General features: G+C 40.8%; 1 protein-coding gene across 4 annotated transcripts in view; it reads right to left on the reverse strand.

Moving 5' to 3' along the window:
• Window positions 1-23,778, reverse strand: part of WIPF3 (WAS/WASL interacting protein family member 3) — a 37,838-nt gene extending 14,060 nt beyond the window's left edge. For 2 of the 4 annotated variants that reach the window (XM_076331261.1, XM_076331257.1), the window contains exons 1-2: window positions 23,691-23,778; window positions 9,236-9,368 (exon numbers count right to left, since the gene is read on the reverse strand). In XM_076331261.1, coding sequence (XP_076187376.1) covers window positions 9,236-9,313 — 78 coding nt within the window. In that variant the 5' untranslated portion in view covers window positions 9,314-9,368; window positions 23,691-23,778. Of the gene's footprint in view, window positions 1-9,235; window positions 9,369-13,369; window positions 13,430-22,649; window positions 22,699-23,690 lie in introns of those variants that run through there. The other 2 variants (XM_076331260.1, XM_076331259.1) reach the window with 2 other exon arrangements.
• Window positions 23,779-24,206: the final 428 nt, after the last annotated feature.

Consider the following 24,206-nt stretch of genomic DNA (forward strand, 5'->3'; position numbering starts at 1 on the left):
AGAGAACTCTCTCTTTCGCTGACAGTTTCATTTATTTCTGTGAGACTGGTTTCAATCACCCTTCCTCTCTCCCATGCCCAGTTTTTTCCCCCTAGACAAAAAGAAGGATGCAATGCAGCGATCAAGCACAGATACTGGCAGAAGGCATATGCAGTGTATATTTTAGTAAAAGAAGAGTTTAAGGACACCCCTTAACAAACCCTTGCTTTCTTATTATTTTTCTCTGCCATGCTCAGCCAAACCTGCACAGACATGGGCTGAGGCAAGGGATCTTCACCAACGCAGCATGCAACACCTCAGGTTTGGCTTTTAAGGAAGGGGAAAGATGTTGCAGCAAGATAAAGATGAACAGAAAGCACTAAGATAGGGGATGCTTGATCACAGAGACACACATTCATGAAAACAAGAGGTCCTGGGCCAGTCCCGGCCTTCTCTGGCATCCAATCTGACATGATTCAGAGACCAAACTTAAACTAAGAAATGCAAAAGAAGTCGTCTACAAACATGGTAATGGACAATTAAAACCAGCATGTAGAACAGCAAACAGGGCAAAACCAGCAATAGCTGCGTAGGCAATGCAGTCAGTGACGGGATAGTGCCAAGTCTGGCCGAAGAAACCACACATCAACAGTGAGAGACAACCGAAACATCTAAATCTTAATTCAAGGACATGCAAAGCATCAAGGAAGAGCCTGAACAACTGGAAATATAACAAAAAACCCCAAATATTATTCCTGTATTAACAATAACTGGAATCCTGGTGTAGACAAATATGGATTGTTCAGGAAAGAGGACAATAAAGGTGAAGCTAGCTGTGTAATGCTGTACATGCGTCATGCCAGAGATGGCTAAGAATATCGAGAGGAAAACACAGCTTGTTTGGGGTTGGTAAATCATCTGAGGAAGGATGATGAGTGTTCTCACCGCCCATATGGCATAGCAAGGCTCTCCAAGTAGGAGAGCATGGAGGGAGAGGTGATGACTGGGTCCCCATCCAGCCATAAAGCTTTCCCTTGAAGGAAAGCCAGGCACAGGGTTGGTGCTCACAACAGTCTTGAAGGGCACAGACATAGAGTAAGGGGCCGTAAGGGGCAACATCCTGCTAAAATACCCTTCTGGGAACACTGCTGATGAAAAAGAGTGGACTAAGAACAGGGGAGACCTGCTTGCGAGCAACTTACTCCATAACGTCCTTCCACATAACCACAAGCTGCTAACCGCAAGTGTTCCCATAAGGAGACCCCATAAGCATCAGGACTAACGGATTTAAATGAATTCGACTCTTAAAAGACTGCATCGTTTTCAAAAGCAGAACTGACAGAAAAAAAAAAATACTGACAGTAAGATGCCAGAACATTCAAACAAACTACAATGTCATAATTTTTTATTAAAAGAATGAGGTTGTTTTGGAACAAGGTAGAATATGGGAGATGACCAGAAATCTCAGGGTAAGCTAGCCAGTATGTCTTCCTTGACGTAGCATAGGATTATAAAAGTCATCTATGCATTTGTAGCCCAACGTGAAATCTGAAACCCCAGAGGAACTTGTTTTCCAAGATCAATCCACTGTTACTAGATTAGAATTATGCCAAGAATTCACGGTTTTGTATTTGCAGCAGAAGCAGTTTGCCCAGCAGGCAAGAGCATTGCTTTTACGAAGAATTCTCAAACCAGCAGCTAAAGTCTCCCCAGGAATGTGCCGAGAAATGCAATTGCAACAAAAAGCAGGAGCTTATTAAAATAATAAAATAAACCCAGTTTCCAGCAAGTCACAAACAGAAGTACCATAGAGAAAACCGTTGTCATCCTTCTTGCATTTACTTTAAACATGCATCAGGTGTGGTTTCACTCATGCCCTGTCAAATGCAAAATAAAATAATCAAAACAATCCCCCCTTCCAGCTTAAGGAAAAAATCCAACAAGTCTTAACATCAAAGTATGCGACTTCTTTTATTTTAAGTATTTTAAATGTTCGTTTATAAAGAAGCTTGCAAGATCTGGTACGTGCCAGTTTTGGTTCATCTATTCACAATAGAGCCCCGACCCCTGATTTAAAGCTTTTTAATTATGGGGAACCTTGCCACGGTGCAAGACTCCACCTGCACAGTCAATCGCAAGATCAGAGCCGCTTCTTGTGTTTCTGCTGTGTAGCATAGGATGAAGCTAATTAATTCTTGGCACTTGGTCTACCTGGGTAAACACGGCAATCTCTCAGCCTTCTAGCAAGCTGAGCTTCAAACGCTTCCCATGCGAGGGGTCGTTCTCCAGCCAACATTTTTTCTGAGGGAACCCACATGAGGGGACCTGCCAAATAGCTTCCTGGCAGCTAATGAAGTCATTGTTTCAAGAGAATGACAGGACCAGCGTTTCACAATTCCATCTACACCCAGCTCAATAATGATTAACCATGATCTCAGCCTCCATCGCACAAAGTTCTGCAATCTGAACCTGCTGGGTTGAAAAGGTCATCGAGCAATGTGTGTACTTAGATAGGCTGTGTCTACACCAGCCTTGTTCATCAACTTCTAGCAAGGGAAGTACTGTGCAAAAGTTGTTACAGATCGCTTCCCGGCGTTTTAGCCACCGCCTAGTCCTGGCAAGTCCCAAATAATGAGGCGTTTCAGTGTTAGCAGAGACGGTGCCTGCTCTGCACTAGCATCTACCTGCTTGAAGTGTACCAGTAGACACAATGGCAGGGAACAAAAGATAAAAAAATAGCATAGCAGGAGTTACTCTCTTCCACATCTATATTCCAGTGCTCATTTCAAACACCACCAGCAATCAACGCCACTGCACCCAATAAAACCCTCTTCATTTTATGTTAGCACCACTCCATCAAACAATGTAAAATCTTGTATACTTAAAGGTTCAATTGCTCCTGCTGCTAGAAACGAGCAGTGGGCTTATTAACAAGGGCGTACTTAAAGTTTTCCGGTGTGGGTTGCTGAATTTTTGTACCCGAATGCAAAAATGCAACAGAATCAATATGATGATTTATACCTGCTGAGCCATTTAGCTTTTCTGTGGGTATTTAACTTACTGACACCCACATTTTAAACATAAATTCTGGCTGTTCTTTCACTAAAAGAAAATATGCAGTAACAGAAGCCACCAAAATGGAGGCAGTATAAATTCAAAATGACTCTAAAATTGTTTCCCAGCAGTTTAGAAAGATCACAAGTCAGATACCAAAAATACCCCGAGACTGGCTTCAAAAAATAATTTTTAACTTCACCTTCTGATTTCTAAATTTTGGGGATTCAAATTCCCAAGCTTTCCTCTGCATCAATGAAAACAGAAGTGAAAATTCTTACATAAAACAAGGAAACCCGAGGCCCCGGCACTGCAGTGAACATGTCAAACAGCACAAGGCTGAAAATACTGCCGTGGGAGCCGGTGACACTACCGCTGTTTATTCTGTCTACCACAGCAGGGTCCCCAGAATGACAAGGGCTATTATGAGTAGTGATAAAATATTCAACATGTGACCACCTACAGGTATCACAATTTAATCTCACTCTGTTCTAAGAACGCTAGGCCATTTCTCCTACCCAGTTGCCTGCGTAGAAGCTACCAATCGTTCTGAAACGCCTTTTGGCATCCATGCAAAATTATGGTCAGCCCAAGATAGAATAGTGAGGAACTCGCATTCCTTGCAAAGTCACCTTCCAGCCACGCAGAGAAGTCCAACTCAAGTATCACTATAATTCTGCATTCTCTTTCAATTAAAAGGCTACAAGTGTAATATTAATTGACAGATGGAATTTAGTGTGTAGCCACTGCATACACTACAGATGGGGTACTGATTTTTTCAGGGCAGTATTACCGTGTGATTAGAATGGCAAGTTAACTGGCTAGCTCTCTGCAGCTAGGCTGCTTCTAGTACCTGGGCTATATCATTTACAGCTGGTACCTCTGCAACACACTGCAATTTCCATACTTCTATATGGAAAATTATACAGATCAAAAACAGACAGCAAGAATAAGAAAAATAAATTTAAATGCTTTCCATTCCATTCAGACAACATGCACAACACATGACATTATGAAGAAACCTGCGAAACAGAACTCACCACCAAAATACATTAAAAGTGGTGACCTAAGAGATCTCAAGTAAAGCATTCAAGATTAGCACATATGAATATAGGCAGTACATGCCCCTGTACCTGTCCAGATGAAACACACAGAGCAATGCCAACCTAGTACTTATGTTTTCTTTACATCTTCCCCACCTTTCATAGCTCCCACTTACCCTTTCTGTATTTGTTCACTACAAGAGTAGAAGGCTACAGCGGCAACACTTCGAGATGCCATAGCTATGCGATCCCACATTTTCCACTATCTGAAAATTAAGTCAAATAAACCACACAAAGACACAGCATTTTTTTCTACATAATTGCCTCTCACTTCTTTGTGAAAGCAGACTGGTGTGAGATGTAATACATTATTAAAACACTATAAATCAGATCCTTTATTTTGGTTGGAACAAAGCATTCCCAAAAATTTCAGCTGCACCTTGCCCAGCCCTTAGCACAGTCTGTATGATGGCCAGTCACCAACAAGATTACCAAGCCCACACTCTCTCTTGCTCCAGTATGTTTTACCTAGCAGCAATAAATATTATGATTTAATATCTCCTGACCTAGGGACTTCATGACAAAGTACTAAATCTCATCTTACTCATAGCTTGCATAAAATTTTAATAAACACATTCCTAAATAGTTTGTAATTGGCACTATGCATGATTCTGTTAAGCTTTCAGCGTTACGCTTGCACGCCTAGGGGTCTGAATTAAAATTTGAGAAATTACCTCCATTTTTACAATAATTAGCAGGCATACACACACATTTATGCATACACACACACTTATATGCGCACATTCTCTTTCCCATATTTGGTAAGACCAAATCAAAATACCATATATCATCAGTATCTTCATCCAAGCTGTTTTACATATGTTGTTTTTTCTCCTTCCAAAGAACAGTAGTACTAAATGTCATAGGAGCAAAGCCAACTCCCACACAACTTCAGATAAGCACTGTAGCTCTGAATTTCTCGGGAAGGTTGGGGAAAACAGCTCAACAAGGTTTGCACTCCAACAACTGCATGAAAGAGGGGAAAAAAACCCAGCCCCCCAAGGAAAACTATCAGCCGATGTTTTCCTTAACACTGGAAATCCTACCTCTGTGTAAATTATGCATTTATCACAGTGTTATATACCATGAGGAATTGCTCTTCTGAGTTTTTTATTACAAGAATAGAAAATAAGGTCAGAATAACAAACTTGGTAAACACTGACATATATTTATCTACAACAGAAATTCTATTTCTTTTCTTTTTTTTTTTTTAAACTAAATAAGAATGCAGTAATTGTTAAGATTAATCTACATGTCAGTCTAGCGTTCACCATTATTTCAAGTTTTACATTTCTGTCACCAAGGTAAGCATACTCCTTTCTTCTCCTACTCTCCTAGTTTTTATATGCCAATAAGGCAAATAAACTCCTGGTGCTACTTCACTGGCTTTAATCATTTGGTCCATTGTGATTTTTTGGGGGTTATTTTCTATGCTAAGACTTTAGTAATACCAATTCTAAAGAGAATAGAAGTATTTTCTTAAACTCCACAAACATATGAATCATTAAACAAACATCTTCTCCGAATAAGGCACAACCCAGCAGGGCTGCTACGCATACACACTTCCTTCAATATTAACATTTTAATAGGTGATAACTGATCATAATATTAGGAATTCAAATGTACAGACAAAGGCTGCACAGCAGTGAGCAGCCTCCACTGCACGTAAAAAGTGAACGTAGTTCATCAAAGCAGAATTCTCTCTTGATCCTCTCTTGGGAGATTAAGCAGAGAAAATTTTTAATCAGTCTCAGTGGTGGTATGGTACTCTGGGAAATATGACAAACCAAAACTAACCAGAATGCCTCACATGCCAAACTAAAAGGCGAAAGGGGTAAAAGAAATAGAGGGGGAATAAAAAGCTTTTCAGGAGCAGAAAGCTTTCAAAAAAACCCAACCCCGAACAACAAACAACTATGAAAACCCCCACCCTATGTGATACATATATGCCTATAAAATTGAAAGAGCTGTAGGACAGACATCCTAACGCCTCCTTTCTAAGTTTCCTTTATTAGGGTGGAGGGGAAAAGGGAAAGAGAAAAGGTCTGAATTCTGTAAGCTAGTGCTAGAAAATACTTTGGGGCACAGTTTTATTCTGCCTACTCATCGCTCTCATCTTTATCTATGACCCCCAGAAGGCAGGCATTTGAAGACATGCTCAATTAATTCAATTAGCTATATTTATATTTTGACTCAGCCACCTACATCTGCTATTGCAGACACCCTACCATTCCCTCCTGAAAAATCCACTTTGTTTTAAGTACTCTCGTAACAGCCAGTAGCTTTTCAGCTGTTGGACACAGGTGGCTGTAGCATGCCTTAAATACCATCTCCAAATCACTTCAGTATTGCCTTGCAACAACTTTTGTGAGCAGAATTCAGTACAAATACCTACAGAATATCTGCAAGTCCAAAATCTTTGAATGTAGTAGGAAAGAACCTAACTTTTTTCTGCCTTAAGAGGGAGTTAATAGTACAAAAAAGTCAAGTGCCAACAGTGCTTAGGATTTCAGTGAAGTAAGGACTGCAAAATCATTTGGGACCATGGCTCATAATACTCACTAAGAAAATGTGCAGGGGAAAAAAGGTAATGTAGTGACTATTTCTGCTAAAAATCTCTTAATAATGAAAGCAAGAGAAAAGTATGGCTATTATCCATATAATCAGAAAAGCAAGACAAATCTATCGTACCTATGAGCTAATTTTATTAGGATAAGAACACTTATGCGCTATGGTACCTGTGCATTAGTATCATGCAAAAAGACAGGATTCTAAAACCTCAACCTACACACAGACATTTCTCTTTCAGCCTAAATCAAGTAAGTTAAACTAGCGGATCACCCGCATATCAATACCGCATTTAAAACCTAACTTTTATTTGCTAACATGTAAATGTTACTCTGATTTAATTGTATCAGTATAATAAAAATCACAGTGCTGTTTACTTTGGAACATTTCCAGGCGTTGGCCAAATAAAACTTATTTGTTTTGAAGGTTTTCCTTAAACCTACGTGCCTGATAGAATTTTTCTTCTTCCATTCTCCAACAGTAGATTTAGCAGCTGTAACAACAGCTGGGCAGTTTAGCAGCTGTAAAAGACAGATGCCAAGTTCCAGAAAATAACTTCCTAGTAAAAGAAAATAAGGTCTGTAGCAAGTTTTCATGGATTCCCCAATTATAAGGTTTTACTCTGCAACTTGGCACCAACTGGAGAGCTGACTCTCTCTCATACTGCACTTTTGTTCAACTCACCAGGCAGACTACAGATCCTCTCAAAGTTAGCCCTCTCTGATTCAGTTTTGACAGGGAAAAATCCTTTTGCTCTTACAGAAAAAACAATGTTCTGTCACATTATTTTACTAATTCTTTATGTTGGTTCATGTGCTCTTTTCAGTGTCAACACTTGGAAGGCTTTAATATCAGACATTAATTAGAAATATGTTTAGTTTGTATCATATCACCAAGATAAAACTGACCCTAAATTCTGTAGTCTTACGTGCAGAAGACCACATTTGAAATAGAATCATCTAACTAAAATATGGAAATACAGTATAAGCCGCCTTGTATCAAAACCCTATCACAGTAGTGGTTTTAGTCATCATAAAAGGAGGGGAAACAGAAAACCAAACTTGTTCATACCGGTCCTTAGGAGTCCTCTTAGCTTTCTCAAGTCTTTTACAATTGGCATATGTTAGAGGAGTCTAAAAATGTCTCTAGATACTTACTGAGCTAATTTTATTAGGATAAGAACACTTGCAGCTTCTGTTGACTTTAATTGCAGTTGTGGGCATTAAGTTGCTCACAAAATTCAGCCCACTAATTTCAGTATCTAACTATAGGTTGTGTACCAACCCAGAAGAGCTGCTAATTGAAAACACTGCTCACGGTGCCCAAAGTTAAAACAGAATGATAAAAGGAATCAAGCACTGCTTATTTCATGTGCTGTCTTTATCTTCCTCCTCTTCATCTCCACAATTCAAGGAGAGTTTTACAAAATGGTTCGGCCTGCAAAGTAGCAGAGAGAAACATGCAAGGAAGCCTCCTTCTGGAAGAAGATAACATAAGAACATTATCAGACAAAATCAACAGACCTTCATGGGAACAAGACAGGCAGAGATGCCAGAGAATGCAAGGGAGAAATAAAGTTCTTAGGAAGGAAAAAAAAAAAAACCAAACAAAAAAACCCTCGAAGTACCACATACTGTTTTGCTACAGGGACTAACATACACTGCAAATAAGTACCGCAGTGACAGAAAAGTGTATGAAAAAAAGTCAGGAGAGATTTTATGTCTTGAACACAACCATGCCAGGTTTCACTATTTCCAAAACGGTCTAAAAATTTCAATGCAGAAACAGGCTATGAACAAATGATTGCAGAATACAAGGAATGACTTAAACATGTTTTATCATAGGTACAATAATTGATTGTGAAGGTATGAAAATGTAATACCCTGAAACACACTCAGAGCATCCTCCTCTGATTGCAAACATGCTGGCAGGGCATGTGTTCTACTTCATGACACACAGAGCAATGATCTGTTACAAGGCGTAACTGTTCCTGCAGATGTATAAAAGCATATTGTGCTGTATCCCCAGGAAGACGGCATGTGCTAGAAAGAGCAACACCTACAGCTGAACACTGTGAATCTTAATAGAAGCTGTAAGAAAGAGGATGAAGAAATTAAAACTTACGACCTGCACATTACCAATACAAAAATGAGTTCCCTGTGGCTGAAGAAGCATTCACAAATGCTAAATTCTCACCACATGCACTCTAATGTAATCATCTCCAAACTTTTTGATCCCGCACCCCTAGCAGTAAAAAAATTTTTGGGCATGCACCCCAATATACTTATTATTTATTTATAATTTGTACACATGTATGACCGAAGTTCTAATATTTTCTTCCTGTGCCCCAATGGATTATCTCACGCACCCCACTTTGGAGACCACTGCTCTAACGAACAGAAGAACAAAAGGCAGCAAAACAAGCATCTGCCCCAGATATTTGCTATGAATATCCATGCCAAAATTCTGGGGGCTCTGAGCTGGCTACTACAGCTAAGCTTTTGCTAATAGAGATGAAAAGTCAATCTTACCAGAGGCGGTGGTGGAGGGGGCCCTCCAGAAGGTGGTGGAGGCGGTGGAGGAGGAGGTGGTGGCGGTGGCACAGGCATCCGTTCAGATTTCTAGCTTCACACAGTTATGAAAAATATAGCCAAAGTCTATGTCCTTGAGGGGAAGAAAGGGAGGAGAAAGAAAAGTGGGGGGTGGGGGGGAAAGAAAAAAAAAAAAAAAGAAGAGGAACGTGTTTATACACTGTAAGCTGAAGATCAGCCAAATTTCTAGCTCTCAGCAGACTAAAGACTTTTATACTGCACTGCTTCCAAAACTACAGTACAAACAGCCTCATTATAGTTCTCTGATGACAACATTCATCTAAAGAGCAAGCTCACAGATCGGGACAAGTGCCATGAATACCAAATGCATAGATGCCAACCTGTCCAGCTTTAACTATTACGCCTTGCCTTAATCTAGCCCACAGCCCTGAAATGCAATTCTGCAGAGAACAAAATCACAGTCAACCACATGCAGATACCCCTGCTGGGACAAAAACTCCATTGACTTTAAGCTAGAGGTTTGCTGCTCTAAGGACAGAGTGAGGAACTTTTTAAGGTTCACTGGACTTGCTCCAATGTTAAAAAGAAAGAAAAAAAAAAGAAAAAGAGACAAGACATGATTGAATAATAAATGAAGAAATAATTCTACAGATTAAAGCTTCTATTACCAAATGACAGCATATAAGGACCAGACATTTCAAGCATTAAAGTCACATGTGTTTTTCCTACCATTTTTAAATGTTACCTTTTCACAGTTCTTTAGTAATACATTGACTAAAAAGACACGTATCTTCCAACAAAAGCTATATGCGGGTTTTTTTGTTTTGTTTTTTTTAAATCTCCTGCAGAATGACAGTGTATCACTCACTGATTTTCATCTCTAACCCAGCCCCTGGAATGATTGCATCCCCTCTCAGGCTGAAGTCATCCGTGAAGTTAACAAGCAACCCCTGTATTTCATCAGTAAAATTGCAAATGAAAGTACTAGGCACTGCCTAAGAGAGCCCTCTGCAAGCCATACTTGATAACTTCTTTTGTTTTGATAGTGACTCTTGGATAAATGCTCTGAACATGGTTTTACATCTAGTTTTATGTCCATCGTGTCATGACTGTCTCCGAGACTCTTCACGATGTCATGTGAAACAGTATCAAAAGCTCTACAATAACGCAAAATATGACATCTGCCATTTCCTTCCTTTCTGTAAGGCTTTATCTTAGCAGGAAATTACATTGATTTGACACATTTATTCTTTATACATCTCTGTAGATCATAATTTGTTTTCCTGCCTCCTCCAATCATTTAGAAACATTTTACTCATTTTGATGTTTTTCTAGAAATTGACGTTAAGTTGAAAAGACCACAATTCCCAAGCCCTATTCCCCTCATCCCTCCCTTCTTTTTTAAAAGCAGGCACTCTATGCTTTTCCAGCTGCCTGAAACTTTTTGTTCAAGTAATTTAAGAATCGCCTGTGTAAGCAGGAGAAATGAGACAGTTCAATCTGGACAGCTTCAGGAGAGAGGACAAGACAGAAATGAGGCAAGTTACAATCTTTAGAGAGGGATAGATTAGAAGAGGTAATGAAGTTAAAAGGTACATGCAATCTTGTCCACTTCCTAGCAAGCGTACGTGAACAATATACACACAATACCCAAGTATTTTCCTTCTGCTGCGTCTTTTAAAACACTTTATGGGAGATCAATCAAAAATTAACTATGCAGAGCCTCTACAACATTTGCTTTCTCCCTTGAGAGATTGCTATGCAAAGGACTAACGTATCAAAGCACTCTGGAACTGTATCAGAATTGGTTACAATCACTTTAATAATGACTTAATGAAGCTTTCCAAGAAAGCCAGCATCACAGCATCTCCACCATTCTGCCCTCATTGTTGCCCTGTGCAAAAAGCTATTATCAGAAGATATCTCTCTTCCTCAATTAAGTCATTCAAAAACACGGACATAAGGAGAATGAGTCTTCCCTGCTAATAATATGTTTCGGGTTAGTATCTTCCTACCCTGCAATACAGGCCTTTTGTCTTCATTAAGGATTTAGATTGGGAAATATGCTCTTAGTCAAATTAGAAAAAAAATACAACCCACGCTTCTGTGGCAGACCATGTGCATGGCAGCAGGAGGTAAAGCACACTGGAGGCGAGCAGCAGTGAGAGAAAAGAAATGGGAATCGGCTCTTGGTATTTAGAAGTCACAATCTGAAATGCAATCAGTTGACTTTTCCAGCTGCCTCTCTCACCAGTCCCAGCCCCAGCACACATTCCTCCAAGCGATGCAGCCTAAGTTCCAGGACCAGAAACCGTGTGGCCATCTACAACTCAAAATTCAGTGCATAGGAAGTGTTTGCTTCACCACTCCCCCATCCTGAATCCTCTTGTCCAGCGACACAGGAGAAGAATGCATTTTGGGGGACTATACCCCACAACCCTTGGATGAAATATTGGAGACGCCCTATAGCTTTCCTCCCATGCTGTTTCAAATCCTCTACAAATGAACTATCTTTCAGAAAATTCTGTGTATGTGCCCTCCTTTGTCTCTTATGACAAATTCAGAGGCTCAATGTCCTGACCTTGGGTGCTTTTGTACACACAAATTCATACGTTTTTTATACTGGTACTATTACAGGGTGAAGGTGATCATATCTAATACCTACACAATGAAGAAACATTTTCCACATAAGGGTTCTATTTGTTCAAGCGAGCTTTGGAAGAAGGAGCGCTGTCATTCACACAAGCAGACACTGATAGCAAAGACAGACTGTATGTAGATAAAGGTAGGCATCTTCAAACTAACATACAATAAAAAATTGGCTCTTAAAATTTAGTCATAACTGCATGATCTACACACTTTAATATGTAGGACTGGGTATGAGAACCTCTTTTTTATCACTGCACCTATCTCACGTGGTTTGTATCTAAATAAAATTACGGAGAAGACTGCAACACTTTCAATATATCAACACACGTTATTTGGAGGTCTCTATTCCTTGGTTAATGGCTGTTATTTCATTTGCCTCTTCCCCCCTCATCAAGTTGCTAGTTAAAATATGGTTAGCAATTTCAGACAATCGCTTCAGAACATGCCGGGGTTATGGATTTGCACATTATAAGCTAAATAAATTCTGAATTAAAAACAAAAAAAGGAGTATCACATTGCTCAGTTCTAGTGTCTAGAGGGATCTGAACTATCCCTGAGGGACAGAAATAAAAAGATACAGTTTAAAAAGTTGGCAATAGGTGGAGGGGAGAAGCCTGTGTGTTTTGCCTGAGAAAACTGAGGCTAAGAATAATGTAAATCTTCCCTTGACTTCCACATCACAAAACAGAATCAGGCCCAACAATCACAGAATTTATTGCAAAAAAAGGAAAATCCCAAACCCTGCCTTTTCTAGTCCACCTCCCTACCAAAGCAAGGTTGTACATTTTTTTCAGTGCTTTCTGGAGTCTAATTTTAGGTGTCCCAAATAATGTGGCTTGTATTATTTCCCTTGGGAAGCTCTTTCACAGTGAAATAACTCTCATAGTTCAGATTGCCTGACACTCAGCCTAATTTTTCCTTTTCTTAATTTGATCCCATTTGTACTCCACCGCAGATGACTCTACCTTGTACCAAGCAAAATAGTTTCTCCTACCCCTCAGGATCAGCTTTGTGAAATATAAGAATTATAATTCAGAATTACATTTACAAGGACTAATTATACTTTTTGAGCCTTTTTACTTCTTACAAGTCATCCCATCAGTCAGTGAACATTATTACTGTTCTCCGATCTCAAAACAGTTGGTCTTTTTTTGTCCTCTTGGTAAGGGTAATTGTAAGACTGGTAATTTCAGGTGTCAGACTGTTCCTTGCTTCTTCGCACAGTGCTTGCTTGAACAGCAGCTGGGTTTAAGTAAGAACAGCAAGTGCAGTCCTCAATATAGAACTCAAGCTCCAAATTTCTGAAGGCCCAAATAAAGTCTTCACCCAAACTTTCATTTTGAAATGTCAGACGAGACAGAGTAGATGCAGATGTTTCTTCTTCATGAACTGCTCTCAGCCCCGTGCTGGATTCACCTGTGGTAAACCCAATACGTCTGCCTCTTTATGTAGATCTGGTCTCACCTTGCCCAGCCACCAGATGTACACAAGCTCTGACCCGAAAGCTTCCCAAAGGTCTCCTTCTGAAGTGTCACTGCCACAGTGCTGGGCTCACACTAAGACAAAGTCCTGCTGGGAGCACAGAGCCACACTAAGAAACAATGTGGTTTTTGGGCAGCAGCTGACACGTCTCCTGCCACAGTGACGCCCAGCAGAACCACCACAGGTTTGTCTGCAAAGGCTGTGCTAAAGTACCTTCACCCATCATGGAAAGGCAAGGAATGGAACAGCTGCGCCTTCAATTTGGAACAATGTCTAGAAGGGGAAAGGACAGAGAAAAAAAATCACAACTATTTAAATGCACACAGTATGCATTTACACACAAAAATATTTCTTAGATTTTGTTGGTGTTTTTGTTTTTTCTTTTATATGGCTATAGTCCTTCGGTGGTACACTCATTAATATATAACAACAGTTGGAATTGAAAATGCAACCCTTTTAATCAATTTGGAGAAAGGACTGCGAAATAACTGATTCATTATTACTGGATTCGCAATCATTGCAACTGTGCACTTTGAGGTAGGTAATTCAGCTTTGGGGAAATTTACAGATTTTTTTGCCTCCAAGTAAAGGCTGGGGTAGATATTTCACAGGTGTGCAGGAAAGCTTATCCAAAATATTGGTCTTATTTTCCTGATTAAACTGAAGAAAAAAGTAGACCACAAACTCTGTTTTTAACTTTTAATCATCTTTTATATAATCAAATATGATTTCCCAATTAACTATACTGTTCTGAGTTACAGCTTTTAAATCCTTATATTTTAACAGAAAACTAAAAGAATGTCAAAATTACACAGGAGAAACAGTATCAATAAGCATCTGCTCAACTTTCATGATCTGAAAAGTAGACAGTGAGCCTAATTGTGCCCCCATTTGCTCCTGTCAAACATCACCGAAGAACAGGTGAAATCACTGGTACAAGCACACCACAGATCTTTTAAAGACAGTACAGCACACGTGAAGGCAGAGAAGAGAAAAATCAGTAATAGATGTGTGTTATACAGACCAATTTTTCTTCTGTCACTATCACACAACTGGAAATGGCTTGGAAAAAGCTTCTGTTTGGAATGAACCAGTTTAGATTTTAAGTGTAACAGAATCAAACTATGTAATTTTTAAGCACCATATGCTACATTTCATTCTACCATTTTCAGTGAATGACTGTGTTTAGAGAACAGAACAAGAAAGAATCAAGGTAGAGCCTCCGAGTATCCTCACAGTCTCTCTCCCCTCTGCAAAAAAAAACCCGTCCGCAAAATACTTGACAGTCTCTGCTGTATTTGAGAGATTTAAGAGCAGTGCAGAAGTGTGAAACTGTTACCTTCTTTTATAGCTCATGAGAAATGCAAACACTCATATCCATACCTATCTTACTAAATATATTTTAAAACATTCACAGGTATATTCCTACAGCTGACTAAGAAAACTCTAGCCTTTCACCATTTCCTAACAGACTGTACCTGGATTGCATACAACTTACAAGACAAATTTCTGCTCTCAGTCGCCATTTAGTTGCATCACTGCAACTAAACGCAGAACCTGGCTTTTTCATTTCCATTGAAATGTACAAACCTCATGGGCTTCTCCTCCATTTAATATCTGATGAAACACTCGTAAGCAGCATTTGTCTACTCAGGGTCTGTGGGATCGTCTCACAGCACGTAACAGTATCCTGCATTTAAGCCAAGGAACGTAAGTTCTCCCCAGTTTGGACTATTTCCACCAGGCTTGATCCAGCTAAGGGCTGCATCCCCTTTCTGCCTGAAAAAACAGCATGACTCTTGTTCTGTCAGGAGCCCGATAACACTGCAACAAACCAGCCAGGGCTGACCCAGTGCAGATTACAGGAATTTGAAGACGCCTTGCTTCCATGTGTGCTGTGGGCAGACCTCTCTGCTGGGTTCCCTATGGTGCTGAGGCTAGAAATTAAGTGTCTTGACAAACCTCCCTTCAGAGGCAAAGCTGTGCAGATGACTTCATGTCCCTATACATGACTATTTCAGGGTGTAGCTTCCTCTGCTCCCTAGGGGATCTGCCATAGAAGACTAATTGCTGTAAGGGAGCAGAATAAGAGAATGTCATCCTCTTCTAAATAAGGAGTAAGAGAAAAGAATGACACCCAAGAAGAAGAAATATATTATGCTGACAGTAGCGCTAACCTGAAGTTAAAGAGTCCAAAGGCAAATGAGGTAAGTTAGGAGCAATTAGGACTTGCACAAAGACATAACTTTGCAAAGGAAACAATTTATACAAAGAGTTTCCTTTAAATATATTGTATCATCCACACAAAGACAGACACAGCCTATTTCACTGCCAGATATATAAACAATGGCAAATTTGATATACAGTCATTAGCAAAGTTAATCATTGGCCTAAGCTAAATAAAGAAAGTGCAGCTCAGTGGAAGTTCAAGGTCACTGCCACATTCTGAAGATAATTGTTTTATACTCCTCAAGAGTTTCACTGTGAACAGCACTTGAGCTCTCTTAGTAGAGGCAATCTGATGGTTCAAGTTAACACTTGCAAGTTTTGTGCAGTGAGAAGTAAATTGTACATTTTCACATAATTACTAATAATATATTTCTTTATAGTTATTAATATATTACATGAATTATAGCAAATAAATATGAAGAGAGATATTTGAAAAGTATACCTGTGCACAGAATGGCTTCTACCAAAGAAAGTCTTGAAGCCGTTTAATCAATTCCCGTAACAGAAGAAAGTTTTGCTTTCCAATTAAGTAGCTGGCATCAAAATAGAAAACCCAAACAAGGTAGTATTCAGCATCTTGCTTTTTATATTTGCTATACACAGCTCAACAAATGTCTGTTTTCAAACACCAATCAAGCAAAAAGAATCTGCAAATGTGGGTATCAGAAGACTACAGGACTTTCAAAATCTGTGTCTCAAATAATTCTAAAATTGTCACTTTCAACCACATGATGTTTCACCAGAGATCCTATTTTAAACATTTGCAGCTTTCCATCTTGGAAATACAAATTTATAGAAACCTGTATGCATGCCACGTCAGGCTGACATCTACCAGCTTAAGAAACACAGTCTAATACTGGCAATGCAAGGAAAGTAAATCTGGCAATCTAACATGAGCCATTCTTCCCTACAATACAGTATCAGTATCATGCCCCTGCACGGGCTGTAGTCACTGTATGCTGTGAGGAGAATTGTCTTTCATAAGGGATGTAAAACATGATGCTCTGGTCACCTGCAGGAATAAGTTGCCAGGGAAATCCTCACCTCAAATAAAGAAAGGGAAGCTTTGATCCCAGTTTTCAGTGAAGTTGTGATTACTTATTCCTTCCAAATCTACTTCCAATGGTAAAAATGCTAGCCCTGATGTCCTGACAAATTAAACTACAACTTCTGAACATGCTTATGCATTCTTACTTTCATGCTCTTACCTGTCAATCCTGTTGAAACTGCTGCTCCATTTCAATGACACAGTTGGTAACCTCATCTTAGATGTTCTTTACAGCAGAGTAAGGCTTCCATACTTACAAGTAAAAGGTATATAAAACCCTATGTTATTAAGGAAGCCTCGCTACACTACTATAATGTTGCATTTTTGGTATTTTAACTAATTCAGTGTTCTAAAATAAATAAAGTGCAAAGTGCTCTTATTGCCCCTTAAGTGTCATAGCTGATATATTTATAAAACTTCTTATGTGCATAGAAGTGTAAATATGCTTTCTTGTACAGAAAATCGTTAGCTGTTTTTAAAGGCAATGGACAAAATATCTAGCTCCAAACTTAAATCTATTTACTCAGGACAAGGATTTCACTTTATACAAAGAACAACAAATCGCAAAGTCATTTGCAACTATTAATTCCCTAAAAAATCCCTGACAAAAGATGTTTTGATTTGTAGGCCTAGGTCTTAATTGCTAGTAAAACAAAGTTCTCAGAAGAAACAATATGAGTTTTATTAAATTGAAGATTCAGCCCTTTGACTTATTAAAGGACTTCAATTGCAATTCTTTGTGAAAGTCATTATATTCAGAGAGGACAATGTGATTGATACCTACCGGTACACACAGAATAAGCAATGAACACCAGGAATCCAAAAATAGTCAACTAACTTTGCTGCCTGCTGAAGAAGGCAAGTAATTCTAGGGATTAACTAGCAATAGAAGATTTTTTTTTTGAAGTTGTGTCTATCATAGACACAAAGGAGCAAAGTGGTTTTCTACAATTTTCCTTCTTCAAACAAGTAGATCAGAATCAGCTGCCAGAATCAGCTCTCAAGAATACCTCCAGTATCTGCTAGCATCAGACCAAGCAGGGGAAAGATGAGGACTCACTCGCTTCCACCAACTCTGGTGTCAAGTTTTATGCTGGTTTTGGACTCCACCTTTCACTTTTACCAGTCTGGATTTGGCCCTTCTCTTTGTTTACTTCCCTCTGTGAAAACTTCTCTCCTTTTCTAGTGGTTTACCAGTCTCCCCATTCCCCTCTCCGCTTTCTTCTTTGTCTTTGCTCTTTTCACCATTTACCTCACCTGTTGCCTGCTGCTGACACAAAGCAAGACAAACGGAGATAATTCATTTAAAAGGTAGAGTTGTCTGCACTGGGGAAAGAAACACTGCCCATGGTGCAAAAGTAAATAACTCTGCATGACAATACTAGAGGTTCAGCACAGGTTTCTAGTACCAAGAAAAACAAAGGAAATGCAGAACTAGGCTGATGTGACTCTGAAAAAAGGAAATGTGATTCTAGGAGGTACCAGGAGATATATCCTGACTAGAGCCGGTATGTATTAGGGCCAACATACAAAGCCTCACATGACGGACTGGATACAAGGCTGAAATTTTGGAGAAAAACCACCAGGTAAAACAGTCTGGGCAGAGGAAAGTGGCAAAGCAACCACAGCATAGGCATTCTGCAGCTACACTGGCCTTTGCAGCTCCTGGTACAGCTTGTTCAGAGCAAGCTCAGGTATCCCCACATGGCACTGCAGCATTTATCCTACTGCTAAGTCAATGTGAACTCATGATCACTTGATCCAAGAATATTTTGTGCAATCCACTTTTGCGTAATTTCCTTGCTACTTAGTCATTTCAAGGCTAAAAAAGGATTTCATTCTGCATTAAATGTCCTGTTAGGCCCCACATCTGTCACTCACACAGTACACTACAGAGATAGTCTCCACCCCCTCTGTCAATTTACTAATTTAGGGACTAATCCGTCTCTTATTATTTTTTATGCGCTAAATTTTCCTTTGTTTTCAGTAGAAGTGAGGTCAGTTCTTTAGGGTTTAATTCTGAAAATACTCAAGCAAATACCTGTGTTACTGCAGTTTGTAACATCACTAAAGTGTGTTAAGCTGTTTGCACTCGCACAACTGATCAATTGAAGCAACTTTCTGTCCAAATCCTAGGTAGAATTTGACAGATATTTTTGCAGTGATTCACACATCCCCAAAAGGAGTAAACATTCCCTCTGAAAATAAGTTACTAAAAAACTGCTCTGTTTTCCTGATATGTAAGCCTGGCTTGCCTTTTCTGCTATTTTCTTTATGTGTCTACTCAACTAACACAGCAGATCTATAGATTTTGTACAGATACAGTGTTATTTCTTTTCTTCTGAACATACAACAAAAGTGTAGCTGACTTGGATAAAAGCCCAAAACTTGACAGGACTATTTTATATGCAGTCAGCAGTGCTCACGCGTGTACATTTTTCACTGCATAAAACTATGCCCGTTAGGAAAGCAGTAACATAATACCTTTCAAACAAGAGGATACGAAGGAGGAACAAAAGATCCCAAGACCTCCCTTGTGATCCAGTACCATATTCTGCTTGCCTCTTTTTCTTTTTTGTTACTTATAATGCAGAGAGTAAAACATGATACAGTAACTAGAAAAAGTTAAATGGTACAGCAGTCATTTACAGACCTGCGTATAGCTCATGAAAGGGACCAACACAAAGGGGTTACTATCTCTAGACCCATTCACTCACTTTGTTCATCTAGAAGGAAGCATTTTACCCCTACCTTATGAATCAAGCAGAAGCACTGTAATTTCTAGCCATCAAGGCAGACACTGCAATTGCCAACAGTGTAAACGAAGGATATAGCATATCCATTACACAGAAGCTGCAGAGCAGACGCAGGAGGTAGTTTTCTTAGACATTTGTAAGAGCAGTATCAAGATTGAGCAAGTGCTTTCATGCTGAATTTTCTGTTCTTATGTTTAGTGAGCTTTATCATGTAGGGACCTTTAGCGCAGTTTTCCTCTGCTTTTCACTTGGTATTATCACTTCCACTGTAGCTATAGTATAGCTGGTTTGTTGCTCTCCTCTGCCTGGGCTGGCTACAAAATGATACCATTCTCATCACAGAGGGTTATCTATCTATTCCTAACAGTGGTGAAAGATGACACAGGGTCAACGCAAAGAAGAATCAGGCTCCCCATGCATGAACTTATTTGAGAGAGAGGTATTTCTGGTAGTCTAAAGGAAGTCCATTTCAGCTGTTGTCTGAATTACCGAGGCATGGAAACACGCTTTTCACACCTTATGAAAATTCTTTAGTTGTTTCACATACTTTCAAAGCAATCCAAAGGCAGCTTTACAGCTGTCATGTATGTAATACTGAATAAGTCCACTCGACAATACTCAGAAGCCAAATTAAGGTGGGCATATTCAAAAGAACACAATTTTGTCTAAAAATACACTCTTTTTTCTCTCCAATTTGGAAGCCCCAAGGACATTTTTTCTGTTTGCAAATATAGCACTGTTTACATCACTGTTCATCCTGGCTACAAAGCCACCCTGACGCAGAATGACCACAGATGAAAAAGCAACTGTGAAGTCCCACTAAGGTTTTACTACTATAAGCCAATTTTCAGAAAGCTTTAGTCTTTCAAAGAGAGTAACTACTTTGTGTAAGAGCACAGACTAATTGAGGAAGATCTATAAGAATAGTGGTAAAGGCATTCCAGAAAGCTATACCTCAAAACTACATAGCAGTCACTAGTAACTCAGTGTGAGTACTGAAGACTTTTAGATAAAAGAATTTACTGGATATTATAGTTGATTGTTATGTTTATTTAGATACTAATTTTACATATACTCTGAAGAAGCTAGGAATCTTTATTCTGGCACAACAGAGCCTAGTATCATTTTCCCAAAGCAATCATCTGCTTCAACTTTTCATCTGTGATCTCACTTATTAGAACTTAAAATGAATGGCATAAAATACCCACATAATAATGCAGCAAATGCTCACATACATCCAGGATCAGTAACTTACGGGAGTCAAGGGTAAGAGAGCTGAACTGAGCTAGTCCAGTCTCACCTACTTTTGATAACTGAACAGAACTTGTCCCAGTCACTGAGCATGGAGAAGAAAAGCTTCCACAGAAGCAGACGCCTCTGAAAAATCATGAAATTCTTATAGGTGAGTTATGACAAACAAACATACAAAGAAATTTGATGCCAATCCTCTCACTGCTCTGCTTCTCTTTGGAGCTAGAATATTTTTAAATATTAAACTATTTAATATCAGTTAATATTTATTTTAGATATAATATAAAATAGTAAATCACGTTATTCAACTTTAAAGCTTTTAACATCTATCTCTTGAAATGTGCAAATATTTTTCTATTTGTTATGACTAAGATATTGTTTTCACTTCAAGGTCTTCTTTTCAGAGGACAATGAATTTCCCAAAATACTGACCTCATCAACAACAACAAAAAATATTCTTTTTAAGTAGAAAGAGCATCTATTATAGCATCTATGCCACGTTCTGTTAAGACATTCAACAAACACTGCTGACTTTTATGGTATGATTACTGAGATGCAACACTGCTATGTTTTGATTTACTGTTTAAAAAAAATACCCAAATACTTTCTGCAAATTGATATTCAGCAGTCATTACGTACACAATCTTAGCATGGCCCTTCCTGATGTAGCGCAGTAACAGAAATTGAGGTGCTACAGGATCTTTATTTATATTTCCTTTTGATGGAGCCACTGGGGGGGGGGGGGGGGGAAGAGGGAGTTGCTTTGTATTATACTATATGATTTGATAAATACAGTCATATGTTGCTCTCTCCAGTGCAGTACAATCACAGAATCAGAATCTCAAGTGCATCTCAATCATTTGCAGCAATAGATCCAAACTAGCTATGACTTCAACATTGCACCTAATGAGTTAAGCTTTGCATCTGCCCCTAAGCAACCAAAGTCTGTATACAAAGCTCATCAAACTATTTATACACTCCTGTCTTCATAGAATGTATATCCTTGATTTTTTTTTAAAAATCAAGTTTCATACTTACATTGCAAGCTGGTACGGGCACCTGCACTTCTGTGTAATTTTGTATGCCACCTAGCCTACTGGAGCCTCAATCTTAATAAGATGTAGATAATACTTAAAAATGTTTAATAGCAAGGTCACCGTAACATCAAGAGGGGTTGTACGTTGGTTGCTAAGCCCCACTCCTTTCCAGGATCTTCTACAGGAGAAGAATCAACTCCCACAGAATTTCTTTCTGGTTACGAGTCTAACCCACATTTTGTCATCATCATCTACAGCAAAACATCCAAAGCATTCTACCAGTGAAACAAAACACACTCACGCAATCCTCTTTAAGGATCCCACACTGAGCTTCTCGTGTGTTACCTTGTACATGGAAGCTGGTAACTGACGGCAAAGCAGACTCAGTCTTTCCAACTCACGTTGGGCAATGTCCCTTATGAGCCGTGGGTGGCAGCAGTGTCTGCACCGCCTGCACATTCCAGCTGGGACACTGTTTTGGGTCACAGGTCCATGCAGTGAACAGGAACTATCCTCACGCACACACATACCTAACAAGTGTCCCAGCTCGGACTGCCGTCACGGAATAAAGCTGTATTCATTTCCTTGATCATCTTCCCTGTGGCTTGTCTTTCAGTACAGATGCAAACTGAAGACTTTTAACAATGATTATACAAACATGTGTTGTTAAATAAACAGGAGTTTGTGCTGGGTATACACGGATGGAGAAACTGAAAATACCAATTGTATCAGGAAGCAGTTCAACAATTCTATTCATGCAGCATGCACGATAACAGGTATCACTGTTATCACAATTTCAGCAATATTTCACTCTCTGAATCAGCAGAAGCACTTGCAAATTTTAGCCCATAAATCCAGACTGTCCCAAGACCATTCGGTGTCAAAATCATCAACCTTTATATCTCAGTGTCTTCTCTCCTAAATCAGATTTGTTTTCCTACCTTTCAGAAATCTCACTTAGTAATATTCCACTTTCAGTAACAAATGAAGAAAAGGCATGTTGGCCTCACGTGTCCTTCCTATTCCTTCAACTCCTGAACTCCTTGAATAACGCAAACACAGCCTTCCTCCACTCCTCCCTGCACGGACAGAGACACAGGCTGTGACACAACCTACTGCTGCTATGCCTTTGCAAACTCCAAGCATATCCTAAGAATAATAACAAAAAAACCTCTTGCTACCCTCTACCAACACATTCCCTGTCGCTCTAGTGTAGCGGAGGTGACAAGATTTTAGTCATGTTTTTACCCATGTTAATTATTATTAAATAATAAACCTTTAAAGCTTCTTTCTAACACCTCTCCAGCACTCCCCCTGCAATAGGTACATAAGCATTCAATACACGGCAGCTTTGACCGTTATTCAGCCCCCCTTTTCTCAGATGACCTATTCCAGCACATCTATTTCAAGGGCAAAAACTAGGAAAAAACTTCTACCCACCGCCGCCTGAAAACGGCCCGTTTTCCTTCACGTGGAAAAACAGAGGAGGAGCACCACGCAAAACCTGTACCTAACATGCAGCCACGCTTCCTCCACTGCCGTGAGTAACCACATCCCAAAGGCCTGGGTACCCCCCTCACCCCCGTGCCCTCCCTGGCCCGGCGGACGGACGCTGAGTGGGGCCGAGCCCTGCCCGGAGGGGTGGCGGAGCCCCCCGCGGGGCGCGGGGCAGCGGGGCGGGGGCGCGGCGGTGCTCGACCGCTGCCGCGGGGCCGGTTACGAGCCGCGTCAGCAAGTTTGTCCGCGGAGTTGTCTCGGCCCCCGCGGCGCAGGGGGAGCTCCCGCCTTCGGGCCGCCTCGCCCACCGCGGCCCCCGGCCCCAGCGGCGGGGCGAGGCGGCCGCCTCGACCTCGAGGTCGGCCGCGGGGCGGCAAGCCCTCCCCGCCTCGCGCCTCCGGCTGACTGGAGCTGCGAGGCGGGTCGGAGGCACCGGGCACCCCCCAACCCCAGCAGCCGCAGCGCCGCGGCCCCTCCGCGCCCACCTGCTCGACGGCCGGTGCCGGTGTCGGTGCCGGTGCCGTTGGGGCCGGGGCGGCGCGGCGCGCTCTTCCCCAGGCAGAGGGCGCCAGGTACGGCGGCCGCCCGCCTCCCCTCAGGGGAGGTGGGAGTTGGCTGGGAGGCGGGGGCAAGGAGCCGAGGGGGGGGGGCGGAATCTTAAGATCTTGAGGGGAAAAAAGCCCGTCCCGGTACTCAGGGGGGGATAATTTTTTTTTTTTTTTTTTTTTTAAAGTAGTAATGTAACACACGCCGCCCCGAGCGGGATACGAACGGGAGGGGGAGTGCGGGGGGCAGGTGAGCGTCGGCCGGATCAGGCCGGTTCTGGCGCCAACAGCCCCACAGCGCTGGGTGCCGCCGCCCCGCGCCGGCCTTGGGCGGCAGCTCGGCCCCGGGCCTGGCGCCTGCCCACGCCGGGCTGTTCCTCAGGGAGGAGGCACTGCGCGGGCGTTCACCCGCGGGCCCCGTTTGCCATCCCCACCCTTGAAGCGCGTGAGGGTGAA

Source organism: Aptenodytes patagonicus, chromosome 2 (assembly GCF_965638725.1).
Source record: "Aptenodytes patagonicus chromosome 2, bAptPat1.pri.cur, whole genome shotgun sequence".
Lineage (NCBI taxonomy): Eukaryota > Metazoa > Chordata > Aves > Sphenisciformes > Spheniscidae > Aptenodytes > Aptenodytes patagonicus.